This window comes from Haliotis cracherodii, unplaced genomic scaffold (genome assembly GCF_022045235.1).
Source record: "Haliotis cracherodii isolate W230 unplaced genomic scaffold, xgHalCrac1.p SCAF_17, whole genome shotgun sequence".
NCBI classification, from domain to species: Eukaryota; Metazoa; Mollusca; class Gastropoda; order Lepetellida; family Haliotidae; genus Haliotis; species Haliotis cracherodii.
Genome location: NW_027266272.1, coordinates 27,058,091 through 27,083,677, shown reverse-complemented (window position 1 = coordinate 27,083,677; position 25,587 = coordinate 27,058,091). Strand labels below are relative to the sequence as shown.

The 25,587-nt window shown below is 40.3% G+C and overlaps 1 protein-coding gene across 1 annotated transcript in view; it reads left to right on the top strand.

Moving 5' to 3' along the window:
* Positions 1 to 6,806: 6,806 nt before the first annotated feature.
* Positions 6,807 to 25,587, top strand: part of LOC139465028 (uncharacterized) — a 34,327-nt gene continuing 15,546 nt past the window's right edge. Inside the window, exons 1-8 of the mRNA XM_071246697.1 lie at positions 6,807 to 6,887; positions 19,145 to 19,219; positions 20,248 to 20,345; positions 20,579 to 20,674; positions 21,456 to 21,563; positions 22,753 to 23,028; positions 23,516 to 23,645; positions 25,329 to 25,512. Of these exons, the coding sequence (XP_071102798.1) occupies positions 6,811 to 6,887; positions 19,145 to 19,219; positions 20,248 to 20,345; positions 20,579 to 20,674; positions 21,456 to 21,563; positions 22,753 to 23,028; positions 23,516 to 23,645; positions 25,329 to 25,512 (1,044 nt within the window). The 5' untranslated portion in view covers positions 6,807 to 6,810. The remainder of the gene's footprint in view (positions 6,888 to 19,144; positions 19,220 to 20,247; positions 20,346 to 20,578; positions 20,675 to 21,455; positions 21,564 to 22,752; positions 23,029 to 23,515; positions 23,646 to 25,328; positions 25,513 to 25,587) is intronic.

Genomic DNA, 25,587 nt, shown 5'->3' with positions numbered 1-25,587 from the left:
CATTTCAAGTGATTTGTCACTGGTAACAAATGAACGATGTTGAGGGTGTTTTTTTTATAATGTTTTGGGGAAACGGGTGGCACAGAAGCCTGATGCAATACGCTGGTGAAGGATTCTCAAATCAGGGGTTCCAATCCCTAGTTGCCCCGAATATGATTGTTGATTTGTCAGCATCATATCCGTTTTGCCCTGGATTCACCCAAAATGCGTGAAATGACCTCTTCATCCACAATAACCTGACATGATAATATGTGAATGAAATACTGTTTAAACTAGCGCAAAACGAAACTCTCTTAACCATATCCAAATGCCAAGATTTTTGTCAGTATAATGCGCTACAAAAACGTCAAAACCTAAAAACTTGGAGTCGTCTTTTCTCCATAGCATGACGCCACGTTGAACATTAATTCACATACATGTCGACGTGCATGCAGGTGTGTGTGGTTGCTTGTATTAATCCGGACTATTGATGGTTTTCAAGTGTTAAGCCCGCAGTTTAACATAGCTACCTCACTAAGGAATATTCATGCAGAGCCGACGAGTCCAAATTTTATCCACCTTAATATCGAACGACAGGCAAGGTAACAGAAGTACCATCTTGTAATGTCTTTTGGTATGGAGCGGCCAGGGGATTGTATCTCGAACCCAAGTTCTCCGGGCTGACGCTCTATCCACTTCGTCCTAAACGACAGGTATGGGGTACTGGGGACTTATTTTGCCTTGGAAAATCGATCCAAACCTAAATAACAATATGTACGTGTGAAGGTCTTAAAGTTAACCTGTTTACATACATTCCTCGCAAAGCGCATAATCACGTGTTAGTGAGTCTGTGACAGCCGATCCATATATCAGCACTCGCAGTCCAGCCCACCGTCAATTAGCAGTTGCATGTGCTAACTAATACATGCAGTAACCATGCCGTAACTAGCTGTGAAATCATAGCTACATGAATGTACTGCTCGGCTTTAAACATCCGACATCCAAGGTCACCACCATACAGCTACATTCATGTCTTATGAAAACATTGTCCTGAAGCAGGCTCAAATCACTCGAAGGTCCATGCTTGCCGTTAAAGGCGACTATGCTTGTCGCAAGAGGCGACTAACGGGATCGGGTGGTCAGCCTCGCTGCCCTGGTTGATGTATGTCATCGATCCAGTTGCATGGATCGATGCTCATGATATCAATCACTGGATTGTCTAGTCCAGACTCGATTATTTACAGACCGCCGTCATATAGCTGGAATATTAAACAACAAACCAGCAAACCAACCAGTTAATAAAATGAAAAACCGTACCAGAACATACAACCGAACATGGACATTTGAAATAGACAGGGGATTCATTTGAACTTAGAGGGTGGATTGCTCGCAGTCCAGTGGAAGTGATCTGAGTCTGGGCTCAACACACTCCAGTGTGATCTCATCCTATTAGTGATTTAAGTCGGGGATTGAGTTGGGCCTCCTTCACCAGTCCTCATAATCTCCGTCAGTGTGCTAACTACAATGGTTGTGGATATGTATATGTTACAGGGAATATGTATAATCAGGGAATATGTATAATCCCTGAAATTTTCAGAGAATATATTTAATGTCTGATTCACAATTTCAGGGAATACACAGATTCCCTGATTATACATAGTTCCTGTAACATATATACCCCCATGTTCCCAGCATGTCCATGATCTGATTAACATTGTGGTGACATACCCTTTTTCATCTTCTGATACCAATATAATGTTAGAACTGTATTTTACCGAGCAAGAAACAATGCCCATGATGTAGCTTCATACCATTGCTTCAAGTCGTCGTAAGCCTTAATTTTGGTGAAGATATTGTTTGGCAGGAACAAATATGAATCTAATTATAACGTGGAAACGACATGAAGTAATCAGGGTGCTATCTTTGTAGTGACATAATTATAAAGTTTTCAGTTCGTCACTTAAGCTCGGAGATGGGCAGACGAAGGATAACGCTGCGGTCGTTTTAAAAATGTTTGGACGTCTTAAGTGTGATAAAAGGTGATCGTGGGCATTTCGGGTACGTATACATGCAACTGCCCAGCAAGCGATGCTTGTTGTTGAGGTGCCTTAATGGGTAGGTGGTCAGAGTCGGTGACTTTGTTGATTTCGTGTAATCTTATTCCGGCAGCGTAGATTTGTTTACTGTTTTTGGTCCAGATTTGACTGTTTGCAGACCGACGTCGTAAAGTTGGAATATTATGTTTTGGGTGCGGCGTTAAAGGAACTAACAAACAAAACTGTGGGAGAATCGCAGCATTTGATTAGTTATCCAAAATGATTTGGTATTCTCTTAAACAATCCGATGGCAGAAGACAGGTTTATGATAATTATATCGTATCGACACCTGGTACAACCATTTCAAAGAACTAATTTTAGCTTCGTATATTGTAGATGCCCCTATTTGAAGAGTGGATATCAGCTTAAGTCACAATAGCTTTAATGGGAAAATCGCCAGAAATACAGTGAAATACCGGAATTGTTTGAGAATTCATCTTATGTTATTGTTCCAAATCTAGAAGTTGTCCTTTTTTTAAATCAAAGTTTTCCCGAGATTGGTCATTTGGAATTATCAATCCAATCCATGGACATGATTAATCATTCTGAGCAAATAAGTTTTGGGATATCTTAATAAGAGATTAGTATTTTGGGCTAAATGATTTAAAAAACAGATGAGGCACAAGCTGATAGAAGAGAGTGGTGCTAATTTAGACATTACCTTTGTGTCACATCCTCTAATCCCTCCTCCAAGGGAGGGAAGGTTTTGCAATATTTGTATAGTTCAGTAAACCGTGACATACACTGGCTGTAGGCATGTCTTAGGTCTAGAGGCAAAAGCAGAGCAAGGTTGAAATTAGTGTCGAGTATTTATGAACACCTAACGTCTTGTGTGAGGAGAAAAGGCAAGTATTCTGAAGATTTAGAGTGCTGTCTAGGTGTTAGGCAAGGTTGTATAGTAAGTCCGTTCCTATTTACTTACTGGTGCAAAAGAACTGACAAAAGAACTAGAATATGAGTGTAAAGTCAGAACACAATTACACCCAGATACTGTTAGAATATGTTTGCTGTAATTGGCTGATGATGTTGAAATGATTTTGAGTTCTGTACCTTGATTACAAAATGAGATAAATGATCTCGAACAATTTTGGATAAGACTCTCTTTTACTGTTTTAATGTAGTTATACTTATAAACGGGGGCGCTTCAGCTAAGCGTGATAGGTGATTATAATAATACAGGGCCTTGAATGTAGTTAAGCTAAACGTATTTGGGAGCGTATTTTTCTAGTAAAGTATCTTTGCATTTTTTTTCAATAAAAGCCAGCAAACACAAGCCACAAAATACTTTTTTGGGATACTTCCGAGCCTCCGATCTATCGACAGTGCAATCCTCCGGGTGTTCTGTAAACTTTTTGACGAACACAAATAGTATGCACGAACCAGGAGGGGAATTTTCGTAGTCCAAGCAATGAACCTTATAGGCTGATGAGATACATAAACTAATACGTTTGCCAGTAGAAGGTAGGTCACAAAGACAAGATTGACAAAACGTGACTGATTTCACGTGCGATTTATACACAGAAACTTCCTGGTTTGCCGTGATACTATGAACAGACTTGAAGTTAAGTAGGATATTAATACCCTATCGATTGTGTCAACTTCAAATAGGCCACAACAGATATTAAACAGATATTTTTTACGTGTGTCTTTAAAAAAAACCCTTTCTTATTCACTAAAAGCTTTTAAGAGCCTCACTTGAATTATAATCTGATTAAAATGTCCCTATTGACAAAATGTGTATCTGATTTGAACACTGAATACGAAGACTCTCGTCGGTTTGACTTCGAATGAATCCTCTTTATAGGACAAACTGAAAGTGTATCGACAACGACATCAATATTAGTCACAACTCCTGTGGCAAGTACTTGGCCATATTTAAAAAACAAAACAAAGTTCTTCCAACAGTCAACTAAATTTCATTTGGGTCGTCAATCAAGTATGTCAAGCTTAGACTAACCCGGATAAAAGGTAATCTGCTCAGGATTTGTAGGTCTGGGCATTGAATATCATGCCTGTTGTTTAACTGATATATATTTCATACCATTACACAGTATGAAATCAGAATTAAGAGACAATCAGTTTAAAGTTCACTTTGCTTACTATCAGTATACATTATATAAACCCTGGGCTTTTGTGGGCCCTTGGCATCAGCAAGAACAATTAATTTGTATATTACACCGGTAATATCATACCGATATTAATGTAATTTTGTCGATCCATCTTATCTACCACATCGATATTTCTATCACTTTATTAGTTCGTTAAACATCTAACACACCAATTTCTAACTTCGTCAAAGACAGTATGAAGTCACTTTCCGTCGCAATAATTCCAAGTGTAAGAGTGAGTGGGTATGGTTTTACGCCGCTTTTAGCATTATCCAAGCAATATCACGGCTGGAAACACCAGAAGTGGGCTTCATACTTTGTACCCATGTGGGGATTCGAACCCGGGACGAGGGACGCTTTAATCATTAGGGTACCCCGCTGCCAAGTAAAAGAAACGAGTGTAACCGGAAGTGCTAAAATGGCTGAGATCTGAACTTTGGGTCCTGGAAACAACGAATGCAGAGATATTAAAGATCTACAAGTATCAAAGTAAACCTGGAACAGTTGTTTAGTCTACTACACACAGAGTACGAGTTTAAAAGGCGAAATTAACGAGATATTACGATTTTACTTGCTAAATTATTATGCTTGGTATTATGTGCCTTTTACTGCCTGGATAAAGGACTGATGATGCCTTTCAGTTAGATAAAACATTAATTTGTCGTTTACCGTACAGGAGACAAAAATGAACTTCAAACTTTCACGTTCGGCACTTGACATCACTGACGTCACTTCCGCTTTGCTTTGGCTAGGTCAACAAACGTATCAAACTTGACCTTTCTCTCAGTTTCTATATAGACGGTACTGAAACTCATTGGTTTTGTTGATTCCTCTTCAGATTACATCCGTGGTAATAGATAGAACTCGCTTCACTTGAACATCAAGTATGTGTCCCTCGTAAAATACTTTTCAGTTTTCCCGAGGTTTACCAAGCTGAAAATTGTCACTATCTTACATAAATTTGAATATCTGGATATTGAATTGAAGTTACTGTAATGTCTTATGAATATGTTCACTCACTCATTGATATATAAACATAACAGTGTTCAATCAGTAAAGTCTATGTGAATATAGGCCCCTTAATACCCTATTGCCCTACCAATCAAGACGCTCGAGTGTGTACTGTTTGTACCTTATATGCCGATGTACTCGGCATGAGAGGAATAAAGTGCTGCTCTGTTCTGTTAATGTAACAATGGGTGCTGGTCACGTAGGAAGACTCCTTCTTGAATGGTCACAAATGAAAGTGGAAGCTGGAAGTGTTTACGTAAATACTTTTGACATGTCTCAGTTCTCAACGTCTTGAGGATCGGGTACAGTAGTCACTGTGACCATGTGGATTCTGAAGGCAGACAAAGGCAAATAACAAACAAGTCTGTGGTAGTTAGAGGCCAGTGTTTGCTTAACTGCAAGAGGCATGTGTTTACACAAAACGGAAATGATATCATTACACCGGAAGTGCATGAACAACGATACAATCAATCTTGATGTGCTAGTCTTCCATATTTGACGGTGTAACGTATGCTACTGTTATCGTGGCAGTTAAGGATCCACCATCATCAATACTCATTTAAAAGTATAAGCACCATGGTTTTAATGGTTGAAGGAGGCGGTTTAAAGTAAGGTCCCAGCCGGTATCTTAACATTTTCCTCCCTATTGTTCACAGCCTTTCCCTATTTACTTTCCTAAATTATCTTTATTATTATTAATGTGAACTACAGCGTATTCTAACCCCTTTTTTGGCAAACACGTGTTGAGATTTTTTCAAGTTTATATTAAAACAATCCATAACTCTATCCATTAGAAAGTTTTAATTTTAGTTGTTTGAAGTCAAACGATTGCTATAAAATCTCCGTCTATGGAGAATTTGGCACAAAATACATTTATCAATAATTTGTCGTGTATAAATGAAATGTTTTCCACATAACACAATCATCAAATCAAAACTAAATCACAAATGCATTTTTAGATCTAATGTACTGGTAAGCAACATTACCTTGGCGCTATTATAATTCATTACCTGGTCAGCCAACTTGAAATATGTTCACGTCTTGAAATAACGAAAATAACATCAGTGGGTCGGTGTTTTGAAAGTTAAAATACCAAGATGTCGTACTATGTACCTTTATAGCACATTCTATTTTGAACTCCACAAACAGCAATGTGAAATAAACTTTGAGTTTTTCTGTATTAATTCAGATAATTAAACAATTCATAGGATTTGATTTGATTTCACAGGGTTTGACCTTTCCGAAAATCACAGTTAAACCGACTTATTATGGAAGATTCCTGGTTTAACGAAACGTGAATGTGGGGTAACTTGTCCTTAACTATGTACACACGTTCCCAACAGGGTAGGTTGGAAGGTGAGGTTTCCGAATAACAAATTACATGTTTCACTGTATATTTCAGTGTTCTGGTAATATTCGAGGAAATGCCTAACATGGTTGTTTAGCTTTTCTTTTACTGTATACAGTTAATACTTCGAGTCGACCTTGAGGGTGTTTTTTTAAATGAAACGGTTGAAGGCAGAACCATGTGACTGTTTACATTAATGCTGTAATGTACTTCCTTCTTGAATGTTTATAAAACAGCGCGTCTATGCGTGTGTGCATACCCGTCCAACATGTCTGCAACAGTAGTAGTTGTGTTGATTGTCTCCGTACTTGCTTTGTGGGTTCAACCTTCGATTCAATGGAGCGGGTAAGGCTTATTTAATTATTTTGATTTCGGTTTTCTTGGGGGTTTTCATTACGAACATCTCGAATTACGAACATCATCTCATCATCACGAATTTTTATACTGAAAGTTGTTTAGATAGTGTTTATGCAAAAACATATAACTGACAACTCCCTGTTATTTGGGTATCATTCTCACACTGGAAGATTAGGCAGAGACGTTACATTGAGTCCTTTTGGAAACTGAGATATATTCTCTGAAATTATTAACTGCACGGGTGATATATACATCATGAAATGTGAGCTATCAATTGTTTTAATGAGATATGTAAATATTGTAGGCTTGTTTACAAGACGACCTACAACAAAACTGTCGAATATTTAGTGAATCATGGTTACTGCTGAAACCCAGGTAGCCTGGCGTCTAAAGCGTTCGATCGTCGCCGTGAGGACCTCGCATTGGTATGTGTGGAATCATTGCTAAATGCAAGCACAACTCCACATATCCTTTCTACTAAAACCATCGTTAGTGCCAGGGTAACCAACTACCGGAATGAGGTTCAGGTCATACTTAATAATATGCCCAGCCATTGACGCAAGTCAGTCACGTAACTTCATTTTGTCAGAATATTTAATTATATATATTAACAGGCCTTACGTATCCCCTCTTGCATTAACATACAAAGGGACCCCGTTAATCCGGACCCCTTTTAAATGAATCCATTCGGTGGAGCAGAATACTCAAATGCATTGATTAGCAATTAGGCATGTTGTCAGGTCACAAGATAGCATAATAGTTATTTCATTGCAACCGAGGGTCTCTGTGGCAAAAGCATCTACGATTTTCCTCCCTAACTCTAATGCTGAAGAACTCTGCGTTAGGAGTTAAAAGATCGTTTATCTTGAAAAAACTCTATACCGCCTATATTCGACCATTGTCGTACTTGGGACAATTGCACAAACGAACGATCTCGGTACGTAGAAAACCTGCATTTGGACGCTCTGTTTGCAGTGCGGTTCGTGGCACGAGTCATGATACACTTCATAATGAAACAAGTTTCAAATCTCTGAAAGAAAGAAGATAACCATTCCAAACTGAAGAACTTTTATAAAATGAATACCGGTATTGCACCTGAATATCTCAGTGAACATATTCCAGCTCAAATCTCAGATGATAACAATCATATTCTTAGGGATAGATATAATTTACAAGCAATGAATCATATGACCCAAAGCCATGCGCACTGGTTTTTTCCACTTGCGATTGAACTGTGGAACGCTCTTCCCGGGGATTTTAGTAAAAGAAAAATTTAATCAATGACCCTGACACTACAAATAAATGTATAGACTTAAGCTTCGGTTCTAGCTTCTGTCAAATTATGCATCGTCACCCCAGGCTCGGCTGAAGCGAATTAGATGCTCATAGATTTAATCAGCATGTATCAGACAGTTCAGACTGCAAATGTGGCTATTATTTAGAAGTTGATTGACATTTTCTATTTACATGCAAAAACTACGCAACGTGATTCTTAAACCAATCCACGATTTTAATGTCAAAAGGAAAAGATTCAAATAAAAGTGATTATAATCTAAACACATTTTGGATAAAATATTGAAATTGAGGTACTGCATTCCTTTAGCTTGGACATCACTAGTCTTCGGTTACAGATTCATTTTTATGTATTATACATTTTTACATATAGATGGTGACGACAAACATCATATGCAAGAACGTTTATGTCTGTAAAACATAACACCAAAACACATCCGATAGTTTGCCCGTACCATACGCACTAGCGCAACACACGTCATGAGTAGGGGCTTTCCTCACCTTGACATTTTCGAGGAAGGTCGATTAATCTGTGGACTTATTTCTTATTGATTCTACCTATCATACAGATGTTAGTTACTGATTTTATTCATTGTTTTGTGTATGAACAAGCGATGCGGCGTCTACAACGCGCGCAGCGTCTACGTGTTACTGACCAATACGTTCAGTGTTTCACAGTCTGTGATTAGCAGACTATGGAGCAGGTACCAACAGACCCAAAATGTTGACTATTGAACGCTTTCAACGACAACGCACCCCTACAAATTTGGCGGTGATCGGTAATGGTGTAGGGTGATTCTCGATGACTGACCGAGCCCCGCTCCATATTGTGTACGGAACAGTCACGTGACAAGTACAGTGCTATCGGGGCATCATACTGACATCCTTTGTTGTCCCGCTTACAAGGCATGTAGGTCGACGTTTTGTCCTTCAGAACGACAACGCCTGCGCTCGTCAATTGTCACCCCCAGCAGCACAACACCAATAGACTGCCATGGCCAGCAATGAGCCCAGACCTTTCCCCCATTTAACACGTCTGGGTCATAATAGGGAGACGCGTGCAACGTCATAGGCCACCGACCATGTTGGCTGAATTTGTCAAGACGCTGAAATCGCTGTTGGGAATCTCGTGGGCAGTATGCTTCGCTGAATGAATGAATATTTGACAAATCGTGGCGGTATTACGCACTATTGATATGAAATCCGTCTACTTTCCCATCTCCCTATCGTGCATCAAGATCGTTGGCGGTAACAGGATCAACTGCCATACTTCACTACCGGTTCAATGTGTTCCCAATTCGTTCATTATCATCATCCAACTATTACCAGGAAGTAATATATCTATCCATTTTTGGAAATATTGAGTTATTTCCGAGTACCTCCACGATCGCATGAATACTACTGTGCGATGTGAGGTATCATCAAATAAATTATTTATGCAAATTGTGTGCGTGGTGCTACCGGTAGGACTGGGCATGCTTACCCTTTTCACGAACACCTGGTGTCATCCTGGTTTTCAGTAATCCATGCATAATACGCCTTTTTCCAAGCAATCTGTATGGACAGATACTCCTGACTGGTTGTATGTTGGTGTTTATATTTTATTCAAGCTATAAGTGGTGGGGGTTTGGTTAATTGGGAGTGATGGGTCGGTTGAAACCAGATATATCTCACTTACATTAGAGAACAACCTGAAATTGTTAGAGAAATGTGGGGCAAAGGACTGGCTGATCCTACTTCTATGTATACTGAACAACAAAAGTTCCTGTGACATTGAATAAGATTTAATGCAAAGTTATGTTTTATACCAAATCTGAAACAATTTCTGTTTGCAATAGATAAAAGACTCCTGTAAGTCTTCAAATGGTTTAATTTGCCATACTGACTTCAGAAAATGCGTGATTTAATAAAAACAACAACATGAATATGACAAAATGTCTATTTACAAATCAATAGCGAGTGTGTCCACCTCTGGTTGCGATGCAAGCAACATAACTTCGTCTCATGGAATGGACCAGGCGTCGCACAAAGTCCTGTGGGATATCTGTCCATATCTGCTGGAGCATGTTTCGAACTTCCTGGTGTGTCTTCGCAACACGTGGTTGACGTCGAAGGCACCGATCCATCTTATCCCACATGCGCTCGATTGGTGAGAGATCAGGGGAGCGAGCCGGCCAGGGGATGACATTCACGTTGTTTTGTTGAAGGAAATCCTGAACCAGTCGAGCAAAATGAGGCCGGGTGTTGTCATGTTCAAAGGGCCATGACGACGCAAAAAAACGGTTGAACAACAGGGCCGATGATCTCGTCCCCATACCATAACACTGCCGCCCCCGAACCGATCTTCTTCCATGACACAATGATTGAGGTATCGTTCGCCTCGACGTCGGTACACTCGAATCCGTCCATCGCTGTGGCTGAGGTGAAAACGAGACTCGTCAGTGAATAGAACTGCATGGCCGTCCAGCGTAGACGCTGTCTGCACCACTGTAGACGTGCTTTACGGTGGTTTCCTGTCAAAATGTGACGTCTGGTTGGTCTTCTGGCGACAATCCCTGCACATCTGAGGCGACGACGTACGGTTTGTGAAGATATTCGTCGAAGGCCAGGGATGCTTCTTGCAGTCACTGTTGCTGGCTGGAAACGATTTCGTAGGTGTGTTGTTCGAATCTAGTTGTCTTGTCGATTATTGGTTAGGCGTGGCCTGCCACTCCGAGGATGGTCTCTGAGTGCATTCGTCTGTTGCCAACGTTGCCATAAACACCAAAAGGTGTTTCTGTGGACGTTAATTTGTCTTGCAACATCACGTTGACTCGATCCTGCTTCAAGCATACCAATGGCTTGCAGACGCTCATTTTCGGACAGACGTGGCATTTCGTAATGTAGAATAATTGCGTAATTATGTTGTTTTTCTGAGTGGTTGTTGTCAGCACGATGCTAAACAATGCATATATACATTCTTGGGTAGTGAAATGAATGGGGCTTGCATAAAAGTCAACTTTTGCATGGAATGCATGCTTTTATGTAGCAGTTGCGTTTTTGTGACTTGATTCCATACATGTACCACAATATTGAAAACCTAACTTTACTTGTTTGAAAAATATACTAAAATATTGGTGTCACAGTAACTTTTGTTGTTGAGTATAGATTGTATGACTCTTAAGATTGGGTCCGTCCTATCATAAACTCACATTTTGAGGGAACCAAACATAGCTAGTCACACAGACCGCATCGAACCGAGTGCGCACAAAACCCGTTTTTTTGCGGTCTCCATTGAAAAAGTGCCAGGGCAAAATCCATACGTAGCAATCGTTATGGGGATAATGTCTTTGTTAGTAATTTGCGTTGCTAATTATTATGTATACATATTTTATAGTTTGGTTGCTCTCTGCTGGTTTTCTTTGGCGGGCCTGATGTTCTACTTCCCTGTTGAGAGTTACATAGTCAGGTTGGATGAGTTGTCATTCCAGGGGTAGACTTTGCCCTTCCATTACAATCCTCTCTTCAAATGCACCACGCACGAAAGATTGAAATAGAATTTCTTTTCAAGCTGCTACACATTACAGATACCTTTCTACTGCCTCGTTATATTTCTGTCCTTTATGCTTGCAATGCATTGAACAGTGTGCTAATTTCACAGCACCATCAATACTAAACGAGCGTTTTTTCTATTCATTGGGGAAATGGGTGGACAAGAAGCCATTTCGCTGTATGGAGTTGCGTCCCTTACCTATGCGAGGATTCGCAAATCATGGGATCGAATCCCCGGTTGCCCTCAATGCCCTGTATATAATTTTTCGTTTGTCACCATCACACCCGTCAATATTACCTCTTCATCCACAATAAGCTGACATGCAGTGATATATGTTAAGTACTGTAAATCGGCGGGTTTAATGATTCATGATTATATACACAGTGACTTGTATTCCTACACAAAGTTTCCTAAGGATCACACCTTTAATGCAACATGAACTTATGATATGAAGTCATATTGGAATAAAACCCGGTACAAAATGATTGGGTGGCCCATCTGGAGTCACGCTACCACACCAGGAAGGAAAAGACATTCTGTGATGGACACCATATGCACGTGGTGCATGATAAACACAGTTACCAGCGTTTTATCTGTTTGTCAAGGCAACCTTGCACTCCGTTCTGTGAAAGACTTTATTACAATTACTGAAAACAGAAATGCCCCCTCTACGTCAGCGACCTCGTTTGACCGTCGATGAATTAGCCAGATGCGATGAGATGCTTGAAACTTGGGCAACACAAGGCCACATTGCCAATGTCCTTGGTGTGAGCCCAAAGCGTGGTCTGCATGGCATGGAGTCGATATCAGAATCATGGTTCAGCTACCAAGCAGCATGGAGGTGGTCGTGAACGTTCCATCACCCAGCAGGAGCACCGGTTTCTCACGTCATCACTTTGACACGGCAACCACGCTCAGAAATGAACTGCGGAACGCCACTGGAGTAAACATTTCAACGCAGACAGTCCGAGAGTTCATATCAATTGGACAATCAATGATTGGAAAAGCCACCGTGGAATGTATTAAAATTTATGACCCGTTAATAGCTTTGTTAATCGACCTATTTACACACATGCATTGCAATGTGTAAACATCATCTGTCAGCACATTCAGTTGAACGGTTCTTAAGCAGAACATTTTTCTGAGTTGAAGGAGATACCCGAAAAAGAAAAAAAGACCTATTTAAAAGTGGCTATCGCGACGAGCATAAACGTAAGAAATCTTTGGATGTTGGAAACACTTTTATAAAGACTGTGAGTAAAATTTGTCGTTGTCGTGAGTGACAACCAAAGAGAGTTTGTGATGTGTCTACTTATAGCAAGTCCTCTTAGGTTCAGCGTTTGCAGGTTTCATTGGATATGTTCGTTCTTGTATTTGGTTTTGTTTAACGCCACAATATTTCACCTATATGATGGCTCCATGTAAAAAAAACCCAACAAGTCTTGTTATTGTTTGTTTGTATGTATGTTGTTTAACGCCACACGCAGCAATATTCCAGCTATATATATTATAGTTACGTGACGTCATAACATTTAGGAAATATAATATATGTAATTAATCGAGTCTGGACCAGACAATCCAGTGACTAACATCATGAGCATCGATCCACGCAACTGGGATCGATGACATGCATCAACCAAGTCAGCGAGCCTGCAACGTGGTTTTTAGATCTGCCGGCCGGGGTAATTGCAGATTGTACTCAATACCTGCTCCTCTGGAAGCTTCAGACCCTATCGACCTAGCTTTTCCCCGTTTCACTGACTCCAGGTCCAGTGGGAGGATGTTTGTTGTTCTGCGCAGACAATTGGAATTCTCGATGTCATCACTCATGGGTACAAACTACTCTTCCAGGTTCTGCCTGCTCTTACATCCCGTCCTATCGAACGTCGATTCCATCTGGCGGGTCCCACATTGGACACAGTCGATCTCGCCATCATAACTGTACAAAACAAAGCAAGGGATTTTATTCACCGATCTCTTGCTTCCAAAGAAAACAATCCCAGGGAATGAGGATGATTATCAATCTAAAGAACCTCAACAAATCGTTTCTGGTCCCTCCTCCGAAATTCCAGATACGGTTCACAAGTTGCGATCAATGATTTTGAAGGCATTCTAGGTGTTAGGGAAGGGTGTATTGTAAGTCCATTCTTATTTACTTATTTCATTTCAAGAACTGACAAAATAACTAGAATATGAGTGTAAAATCACACAAATACACCCATATACTGTTGCTTTTTTTGCTATTATTTGCTGATGACGTTACAATGGTTTTGCTTGAACACCTTTGTACAATACCTTCTTTAAGTGTTAACACAAACAAACTTGAGACATGTTTCTAGGTTTGTCAGTACTATACCCGTACTCGAGGGTTTAATCAAAGTGGTAAATGTCTAGAGCATGCATCTCTTGATTAAGAAATACAAGTAGTGTTGGGCAAACATATTGAAATGCAAACGTATATCTGTTATAAAGAAGTTATGGGAGTTCATCGTATTCCTGAATAGTCATTTTTATAAGACAGAAACATTTCATTTGTGTGTGTTTATGGATCTTTCATCTTGCTGTGTCACATGTTATATGTACAATTGTTAATGAATTGTATCTCTGATGTCCCATCGCTGGTGGTCCCCTACAGTGAATAAAAGCAGTTGTTGTTATTGACGATCATTTTTGTACAGGTAACGTCCCTATTGAGAGTAAGACTGGATGGATTTGTTCTAGAAGGCTATGGATCAGGGTAAACTTTGCCATCCATCACAATCGTCTTTTCAATGCAGCAGACACGAAGGATTTTAAGATTTTTTTGTTTTCAATACTTTTCTAAGCGCGACAATGTGGCCTAAGAAATATTTTACTTCCTTCTTGAGCATATTACTGTTCTCTTTCTTTGCAATGCATCCAGCTTTTACTTGAAACAAGTTCACAATTCACTTGATTTGTCACTGAACTTGTAACAAACGAACAAAGTGGAATGTGTTTCATTTATGCTTTGGTAAAAGGGCTGCACAGAAGCTTGAGGAAATACGCTGGGTGAAGGTGCGTCCCTTTAAGATGCAAGGGTTCGCAAATCAAGTACGTCTGTTGCATTGAACAGACGATTGTAATGGAAGGGAAAAAGTGAAGATCAGGCATTGGTTACTAGGGACCTATTCTGCCTTATAAATACACCGTGTCAGTCATTTTCAAACCTGAATAGCATGTTGTACATATGAATGTGGATCTTACGTCGATCTGTTTACATGCATTCCTCGCAACGCGTAAACGTCACGTGTCACATCACATTGCAAGCAGAACATTATTCTGATCTGAAAGATATACGAGAAGGTCATATAAGGTTGAAGAATAAAAAGCCTGTTTAAAAGTTTCTGTCATGAACGTTCATTTTCAATGCATGTTGAAAACACCATTTCAAAACGCTGTTGTGAGTTACAAACAAGGCAAGACGCAAAACAATATTTTGAGTCTGAATCCATTAACAAAGGAATATTAACACCTTTGCTACCGAACTACAAGCCAATTTTCAACAAGGTATGTTTGTAAACATGGATGGCTGATGTTATTATCATTTGTTGATGTATGTTATTACTAGTCCCAAGAAACAACTGAATGCTCTTCACTCATTATATTGATTTTTTTTTTATAAATGGGGTTAAGGCGTAAATATGGATGTAATTGTATTAGGTTTGTTGCACAGACTTGGAAAATGCTAACCTCAGACTTAAAACCTATATAGATGGTTTATAGTTTTAGGCTACCTTTAAGAGTTATGGATCAAATCGATCTGGTATTCCAAATTCTTCTTTTCCTTTTATTGTTGTATTATATTTACCCATTCACTGCCAGGTGAACAAAAATCAAACATAACAATACTAATAACTGATAACTGCATGACTGATAATATAGCCGATATCCGGTATAGTGTCATAAGATTTCAGGACTTATAATATGGGTGTTACGTAATAGTTTGAAAATTAATGTTGATAAAAGTATGATTCTGTTGGTTTTGTTGTGCCTCTGGACACAGTAATGATATGTACATAAAAAGTCCGTGTGTATGGCGTCCTATCAACCAAGAATAACTGAATCCAAACCATTTTAAAAAAATTGATAAGGGATCATTGTAAATTCACCAGCCGAGCAAGTGTATGCATATATCAAAATTTGTAAGTTTCAATACATAGAAAAGTATCTGTCATACTGCAAAGTAAATGTATCATATCAACCTATGTTGCAGCCCTACAATCACATGATTTGTCTTTGACAACTGTAGATTTTTTACATCACTGTGTTTAATTTGTATTGCATTAATATAGACTGCCACTCACTGTACTGTCAATAGTAAAAAAGGCCTGTCAAAATACTAAATTATCTACATTTAGTGTGTAATCAAGTTCATAATGAAATTTACCACAATTTCGACTTCACAGAAATAATGATTTTAAAATTTCATCCTTCAGTCTTAAAACATGTACATCAGTAATTCTGATTAAACAGGAGTTATAAAGTCTTACGTCCTAAGTGACAGTGGAGATGGATAGATCGCAAACATTCCTTCAGTACGTACATGATCATGTAATGAAGGAATATTTATTACTACAAAAATAACTATAGCAGATGTTATCATTAGAGTGTCATAACAATTCGGGATTTATAACATGGGTGTTACGTAATATTTTGAAAATTAATGTTGATTAAAAAGTGATTCTGTTGGTTTTGTTGTGCTTCTCGACACGGGACTGATATATACATTTAAAGTACATGTATATGGCAACCAAGAATGACTGAAACAATATCATGCATATGGCACCGTAGAGTGTATGAATGTCACCCTTCTAGTCACCCCCTTGACGCTAAAACGACTTTCCTTCAGCACATATTTGTAGTGGTCCACAAACTGTTATTGTCAAATGGCGGTTATACTGCCAATATATGGTGGCTACCACTTGAGATTGTTTGGTGTCGAGATGCACAATATAAGGGCAGTAAATCAATTGAATTTGCAATTGACATATCGTCCAATGTTGCTGCCAATGTACCGGATATGCAAAGAATGAAGTCGCTTATATTTATTTGTTAACTATCAAGTAAATAATTTCCTTTTATGAATTTTGCTGGAAACTCCTTCCAGTTTTTATAGTCTTATGTAGATCACCCAAGTCTACCCGGTTTTCGATCACCCAAGTCTACATTAACACTTGTCACATCTTTCGTGCAGCAGATATGTTTCGTTGGCACCATTTATTTCAGTAATGTTTGTGTTATATTTAGTGTAACATATCAATTATTATGTAAGTAACGATGTCCCTGTAACACTAAGAGTTAAATGCTAAACAGATAGTTAAACCTTTGTGAGGCATAACTTGTATTTCAAGGTTATATGGCAAACAAACATCTTACTCTTCTTACTGGCAATTTAATGTATTTGGGTCAACACAGAAGGCTTAAATAATAGGTGTTGAAGCTGGCTCGGCTTATCAGCTTAGGGCCCTTGGCCTCTCGATAATGTCGCTGAAGATATTACTGTTTATGTGCCGAAGCTGGGCATCTAGTGACAATATGTCTCATTAAATTCATTTCATAGTCTACATTTCATATTTACGCAGACTCACACATTGTCGGTTTCGTGTGGCAAGTGACTGGTCTTGAGCAGCAAACAGAGAGCACAATGACAAAACACGATACTGGGGCGAGACTTGACACAATGACAAAACCGATACTGAGGCGAGACTTGACACAATGACAAAACCGATACTGGGGCGAGACTTGACACAATGACAAAACCGATACTGAGGCGAGACTTGACACAATGACAAAAGCGATACTGGGGCGAGACTTGACACAATGACAAAACCGATACTGGGGCGAGACTTGACACAATGACAAAACCGATACTGGGGCGAGACTTGACACAATGACAAAACCGATACTGAGGCGAGACTTGCCACCACGACATAGAGTCCCCTCTACTGAATCTGGCGTCAAAACAGCATTCACTCAGTCTCAAAGAGAAAGATGTTACCCAATGTGCATCTATGCTTCGTAGATTGATACAACCCTTCTAAAAACAATATGGGCTGAGGGCCCTTCTTGGCCTACAGTGAGTGAGTGAGTTGGGTTTAACACCACTTTTAACAGTATTCCAGTTATATCGCGGCGTGTCAGCCTAATGTGGGAGGAAAACCCGAAGTGATGCAAGTCTCAGACGTATACCACTTCGGTGGAACCCACGTGCACGGTTATGGTGCTTACACATCAGAGACATAATCGGGGCGAACCAGGATTCGAACTCACAATCATAGGTTACAGGCACAGCGAATCACGGCGCCTTAGACGACGGGGTCACCCGTGCCCCCTTGTTGTGGGTTCGAATCCCGGTTCGCCCCAATTATGTTTCTAGGTTTGTCAGCACCATACCCGTGCTCGTGGGTTTCACCGAAGTGGTAAACGTCTGAGAGCTGCATCACTTCGGGCTTTCCTCCCACATTAAGCTGACACGCTGCGATATAACTGGAATATTGTTGAAAGCGGCGTTAAACCCAACTCACTCACTCACTCACTCACGTGCCCCATTGGCCTACAAGGTCTGCATTCTACAGGAAAACAGAAGAACTCTTAAAAAGCATTATGAAAGTGATAATATTTCTTAAGAATACATAATGCCATTTAGAAAATTGTCAAATGTTATATTTGGCATAACACTCCCTCAGTAAAGTACAGATTCTAGTAATTGTTTTGGGTTGACTCCCATTCGGGATTCGAACTCACACTACAAGAGTGAGGCACCTAATCGCCAGCACACAAAGTCAGCAATATAACCCACTCAGCTACCGAGGCTTCCACAAAAATGAAAGTTCGACAACTGGTGGTCTATATCACGTACTTTGTGTACCCCTCAGACGAGTGTAAATTGGCACAGCTCCCATGGCCGAAAGCTATGAATACACAGTGAGGCACGGATGGGAGTCAAACCAAAAAGGTACTAGAATCTGTACTTTACTAACAAAGTGTAATCACAAATGTAAAGTTTGTCATAATACGTGTTTATCAGAACTTAAAACATTACGGAATGAGATTACAGATGAGACGAAAATGTTCCAAACAGGCTGTTTCTAGTTTCGATATTGAACAAGACTTTACAAGAGCCAGTCTTTGATCCCAACTGATGTTATAAGATGTAGATGAAGATATTCGGAAAATCGCCTTTTTTTGTTTAATTTTAGAAATTTTCACTTGACCAAGTCCAAAGTGTAGGAAACCAAAGAAAAGGAAAAGATTATCTGTAAGTCATTTGAAAATGTCTAATAGATGAACTAATTACAACATTTCAAATTTTTCGCAATTTATAACTTGGACATTGCCAGAGGGCTAAAAGGATCGTTAAAATGCCTCATTCTTTCGATTATATTTGTTCTTCTTTCAGACACACATGTCCTTACACCGCGGTTCACTATGTGAGTCGGAGAACTCACTGTACAGCACGTTGTTGGTGGTGGAAGTAAGTTTATTCGACTCGGTATATTTGCATTTTCTTGCCTCTTTGTTGTCAGACGTAGACATAGACGTAGAGGACTTTCACACGACGTCTGCCACCAGAGGTAAGGTTGAATTGAGTTTAACGTCGCGTCCAAGATTATTGCGCTTATATAGCGACGCGCGCGCGCGCGTGCGTGCGTGCGTGCGTGCGTGCTTGTGTGGCTGGCTGCTTGTACTAGTCCGGACTGAGGCCGATTTATAGTGCTAGCACACTGAGATACCATGCCGCAGGTTAACATGAATACCCCACTCAGACACAGTATACTGTTCTCCGAGCCGACCAGTCCTTGTTTTAGCCCCTTAATGCCGAGCGCCAGACAGGGTAACAACAAGTACTATCTTTTAACGTCTTTTGGTATGACGCGTCCGGGGATCGAACCCCGGACCTTCCGCTCTCCAGGCGGACGCTCTACCACTAGTACACGGAGGCGGTCCTGTCCACCAGAACCTTGAGGAACCGCTTCAGAGCAGCTGGTAGATCCCCATCAGAGGTTCCGTTTAGCATGGTGTTAAGAGAATCTGAAAACCTCGCGGAAAATGCATTGGTCGGGCGAAATCAGGTTCCTGCTCCATGTCACGGATGGATGACGGATGGCTTGGAGGCACAGCAAACCTATACACCCAGGAACATCAGGCCCGTCGATCCAGGTCAGAGACAGCCGATCTCCAAAACGATGCTATGACCATTTTGCCTTGTCCCGCCATGAGTCCAGATCTGAATCCACTGGAGCACATTTGGAGACATCATTGGGTGTCGTATACAGGCACTGTGGCCTCCTGTTTAGCTTTGCATCGAGAGAAGCTGATCCGACATTGTTTTCTTGTGACAACATCGCCGGTAGTTGTACGACAATATCACATTACACTTATTTGGTCAGTAATTTCATTCCAACACTTGTTTCATTTGTCTTCGAAAACTACTGGGTGTGCAAAACCTTCTCCAGGTGTATATTAACATCGGTGGTATGATGATACTTATTCTTGTTTCAGGTGCTGTGGCTATGCATCTGTAACTGAACCCGTTTATACTCGGCGTTATAAGTGCTGTCCCGGGTGGACTCACAATGGAAATAATATCTGCAACAAACGTAAAAATTCATAAACATCCATCTATTTGTAATTTTGGGTTGATGGAAAAGAATGCTACATATCATGATTGTCCATGACTCTTGCGTTAGTTTTAGAATATGGTAGAGAAAGTTATTTTTTTGTTTAAAATATCGAAATACATTACGCTTTCTGTTCTTATAAAGAAACGAAAACAACTGCATCATATTGGCAATAGTTTAGTTCTCTATATGCACTTTAATTATTCTTGCAGCAATCTGCTATCCCCCGTGTGCTAATGGCGGTACTTGCACGTACCCAGGAACGTGTCGCTGCATGTCAGGATTTGGTGGAACGAGATGCACCGGACGTAAGTACATGTTTAGTAAAGTTTTCTTCGATAACCTTGTTGCTGATCAGAAGGCGAGTAGCCTGTTGGGTCTTGTGTTGCTATTACGAGAGAGTGAGGAAGGTTTTAGGCCGCGTTTAGTACTATTCAAGCCATGTCCTGGCGGGGAACACCAACAATAGGCGTCGCACATTATAGATCCATGTGGGGAATCCAACCCAGACATTAAGCTTGATGAACCAACTCAATGACCGCAAAGACAAAGGCCAGCATTGTGAATCAGGAGTTGAGTTTTTATTGGCAGGTAACAAACTGCAACCCCTATTTCTTCGGCCATTCTGCTTTTGGGCGGCTGTTTTTTGAGCTGCTATTCTGTTTTATGGCGACTGCTTAATAGGGATTGCATAATTACCTACAAACTATTACTTGTGTTGCATTTTTGTCTTTTTCCTGTGTTATAGTTAATAAGAAGAATTTTGGTGGTGGGGGGAGGGGGGGGGGGGGGGGGGGTCGTGTGTTGTTATGACGTTATGTGTTATTATTTGGAATCAGAAGGAGGATAAAATCGGATTTCACATGTTGTAAGTGTATATATTTTCACTTTTCACTTTTTGATGGAGTAGACTCAGGAGTAAATCAAATGTGGTTTGCTTCATTGTCTCCGTTAAGTACGTAAAGCAGTTGATGTATATTTTTTATTACCTATACAGAGTAACGATGTATATGTATATATATCTTCACTTTTTATTACTTGATTAATGTAAAACAGTTCTATCAACTGGTGGTGTATCTCTATTATCAGTCGACTGTAACAATGAACGGCCATGCTACCCAGGGGACTGTCAAGGCAATGGTGGGAACGTCGTGTGCAACTGCATGCAGGACTTCGATGGACATTTTTGTGTACATCGTAAGTGGTAGTAGTTTAAAATATATTCCACGCATACGTCCATGGAGAAAATAGTGAAAACGAGCTGCCACAATGACACTGACCCGTTATACACAACTAGATCCTTCCCTCGACCCCTGGACACCTAAAGCTGCCTTTAAACTGCTACTTGAAAATACATCTTAACACTGTTGCAATGTTGTTTCTGTGATTGAAATATTGAATTCTAACTGTCAAGTTATTAGAAGGATGGAAACAAAATGTAGCTAGTAATACATTGTCCACATACAACCGCGGTCGTGTCCTACAATATTTCACGAATCCATAATATGCATTTTTACTAGACTTTTGGCTATATGTAGAAAGGTGTCGAACCCTTGATATTTGATAAACATATACATATAACGTTTCATGATGTCCCAAAACCATTCCCTCCTTGGACTTGTACCATGTGTTCCGTGTTTCTTCGCGTGAACACTAGACTTGCCTTTGCATGTATTTGTGACCAGAGGCGCGACAGGACACGCTCACCTTTTCGCGAACACCTGGTATCATCACCATTCTATAGTGATTCATAATCGCATATTTATGGTGTAGTCGTAATCTTACAATGGACTCTGTTTTTTATGATAACGGACCAGCATGCAGGTTTTGTCTCGCTTTTGTTTTACTTAAATTGCGTCTTTGTAATTATTAGAGTAAGTGACTGTATAAATGTAACTCGATGTTAGAGAAACCGGCGTCGAACATATTTTCTACAGTGTTTCACACTTTAGAATATCGCTGTTCTAACCTCATTGGTCATACTACCGTATTCGACGTAATAAGCGCCCAGGGCGCTCTCAAAATTAGAAATAGGGAGCTCTTATTAGAATATAATTTTGTTGAAAGATCGTAAATTTTGTGGTTTATGCTGATAGCCTGAACTGACACAAAAGAAAGGTGCGTATTATACACGACAGATATATTTTTCCAGAATTTAATTGCCCGTAATTAAAGGTGCTTATAACACAGGATTGCGTATTAAACACTAAGAAATAAGTCTTGTGTACATTGATCAATCGGAAGGGTGCTAATTAGTATTGTTCACTAGTCAATATATCAGAAAATATCGCCGTGGGCGCTTATTACAGTGGGGCCCTTATTACGTCGAATACGGTATGTCATGCGCGCTTTGATACGTTTCCCCTTGTCTTATGTCATCCTACAGTGAAAGATACCCAAACTCCGGAGGTCACACAGATACGGGCACAGTTTTCCTACTGGGAAGATGAAGGGCAGGCAAAGAGAGAGATATTCGGATTTATAGCCGATGGCACGGACAAGACCGAAGACGAAGACGTCATAGTATGGACAAATCGACAACAACTGAACAACCTGAGCGTCACCGCCAGTGCTATGTTCAAAGGCCGAGATCTACCATATCCCCCTCCTTCCTACATCAGTGAGGCTAAAACAGGAATTGCGAGAGCCTATTTTAAGCTTAGTAAGTAATTCGATACGCTCTTTGTCATACAGAAAGGGTGACATGGGTTTTTCTGTGCTTGGAAGTATTTTATGTGTAGCGTGTCAGCTTATGTGGGAGGAAAGAAGAGTCGATTTTACGATTCCGACAATAACTTGAACGTGAGTTGAGGAATCACTATCAAATAGTGATGATAACAGGTGTTAAGGTAAGCGTATCCCGCCCGATCGATGGCACCAGTCACAAACACAAATGAATTGTAAATATTACATTTATCAATGACATATGTGAGTAGTCCTGTCCTATACGAGTGTGACATTAAATATTTCTGCAATTTGAAAAGAGGTTAGAATAGGGAAATAATACAAAATAAACAATTATTAAAAGCAGGGAAATACATTTGATCTTAGGTGTGCTAACTCGATCCATATTTCAGCGAGATGGCCTGCCATTTGGACATCGATTATATATTTTTATCCAAAGCTCATATTTGTTTCTAAATGTTAAGGCGGACCGACTTCAGTCTCTGAAGACGAGGATATTCAATGCAGTGATCCAGTTGGCCCCGAAATTCCCAAAGAGAGGATCCAATGCTCCTTTACAAAATATTATACCTCCAACTTGACAGATGAGGACAGGTAAGTCTCCTGAAAGGCTAGAGAGATATTTACCTGACTGTCTGTGTTATCATCCTTCACAATAGACATGAATTGGGTTTAACGCCGCGTTCAAGATCATATAGCGAAGTGCATGCTCGTGTGTATGTGTGTGCGCGTGTATTCAAGAATTATGCCACCCGTGAAGATGCGGGGTCTTCAGCAACCCATGCTTGCCCTAAAAGGCGACAATGCTCGTCGTAAGAAGGAAACTAATGGGATCGGGTGGTCAGGCTCGCAGACTTGGTTGACGCATGTTATCGTGTCCCAATTGAGTGGATCGATGCTCATGATGTCAACCACTGGATTGACTGGTCCAGACTCGATTATTTACAGACCGCCGTCATATAGCTGGAATATTGCTGAGTGCGGCATGAAACAACAATCAACCAACCAGCCAACCGGAATTATGCCTCTGAGTTACCGTGCCGATGGTTCATATGGATACCCCGCTCAGACACATTACACTGACACGACAAGTCCTTGTTTTATCTCCTTTCATGCCGAGCACCAGGCATGCTTTGGGTATGACGCTGTCAGGCGTCGAACCACCGACCTTCCTCTCTCCGGGCAGACGCTCTTACAACTTCACCACGGAGGCGGTTCCTTCCGTTCAGGTGCTAAGACTTTCGTCTGAGGCAAACTGCTTGCACATGTATTGTTACTCTTTGTATACACATACACACAGTCTCAGGAACATTCTCTCTACATATACAAACAATATGAATGAAATGCGTTCACAAAGACATATGCAACGCACTCTCGTGCCGGGTCGTATTTCAGTGAAATATATCAATATTATCGTTAAGTACACGGAAATACGGTCTCAGTATGATGTTATTTGACTCTTCATCCGCTTCTTTATACACGACCTACTACATTTCTTTATTGTTGTCTTATAAAAAAATCATCAGAACTATGATTTTGGGTTCGAATCCCGATTCGCCCGGAATTATGTTTCTAGGTTTGTCAGCACCATCCCCGTTCTCGTGGCTTTCGTCTGAGACTTGAATCACTTCGGGAATTTCTATGGCATTCAGCTGACACGCCGTTATATAACTGGAATACTGTTCAAAGTGGCGATAAACCCAAGTCACTCACTCCCATGAAACATGAAACTTGAATCTCTGGCAGGATAAAGTATATGGTGTATATCATCTTATGAAGCATGAAAGTAACACTCATAGCAATATTTCTTGTTTGTATGTCCTCGGGGACAATACACTGTCATGAGGCGGGTGGTTTTGGTAATGAGGTTGATGGGGATGAAAGTTTTCATGGAGTCAAGTTCAACTGGGATTCAACCCTATAAAGTGGGCAAGTGTGGCCAGACCCGTGATGATCCGGGGTAGAATAGGTCTTCAGTAACCCATGCTTGCCCTAAAAGGCGACAATGCTTGTCGTAAGAGGCGACTAACTGGATCGGGTTGTCAGGCTCACTGACTTGGTTGAAGCATGTCATCGTATCCCAATTGCGTGGATCGATGTTCATGATGTGAATCACTTGATTGTCTGGTTCAGACTCGATTATTTACAGACCACCGTCATATAGTTGGAATATTGCTGAGTGCGGCAAACAACCAAATCACATCCACCAACAGCGTAAAGCAACAAACAAACAAAACAAAACATGTAATTGATGTCACATTTTATGCAATTGTCCAGGTTGTCCTTGACCTTCCGAGTTTCAAGTGGTGGCTTCCGGAGGCTAGTCGGAACACGTACTCACGCCACAGAACACTATACTGGAGAGGATGCCGTCAGCACTGTGGCCTTTAAAGTTGACACGGGTGAACCGGTGTTCAACAGCCCCAATGATGCTTTTCAGATTCACCCGGAATTCACAAATGTAAGACTGTTCATCGTACACTTAACTTCACATACAAGAAAGTAAAAATTATTTAACGTTTGCCAGAATATTTAA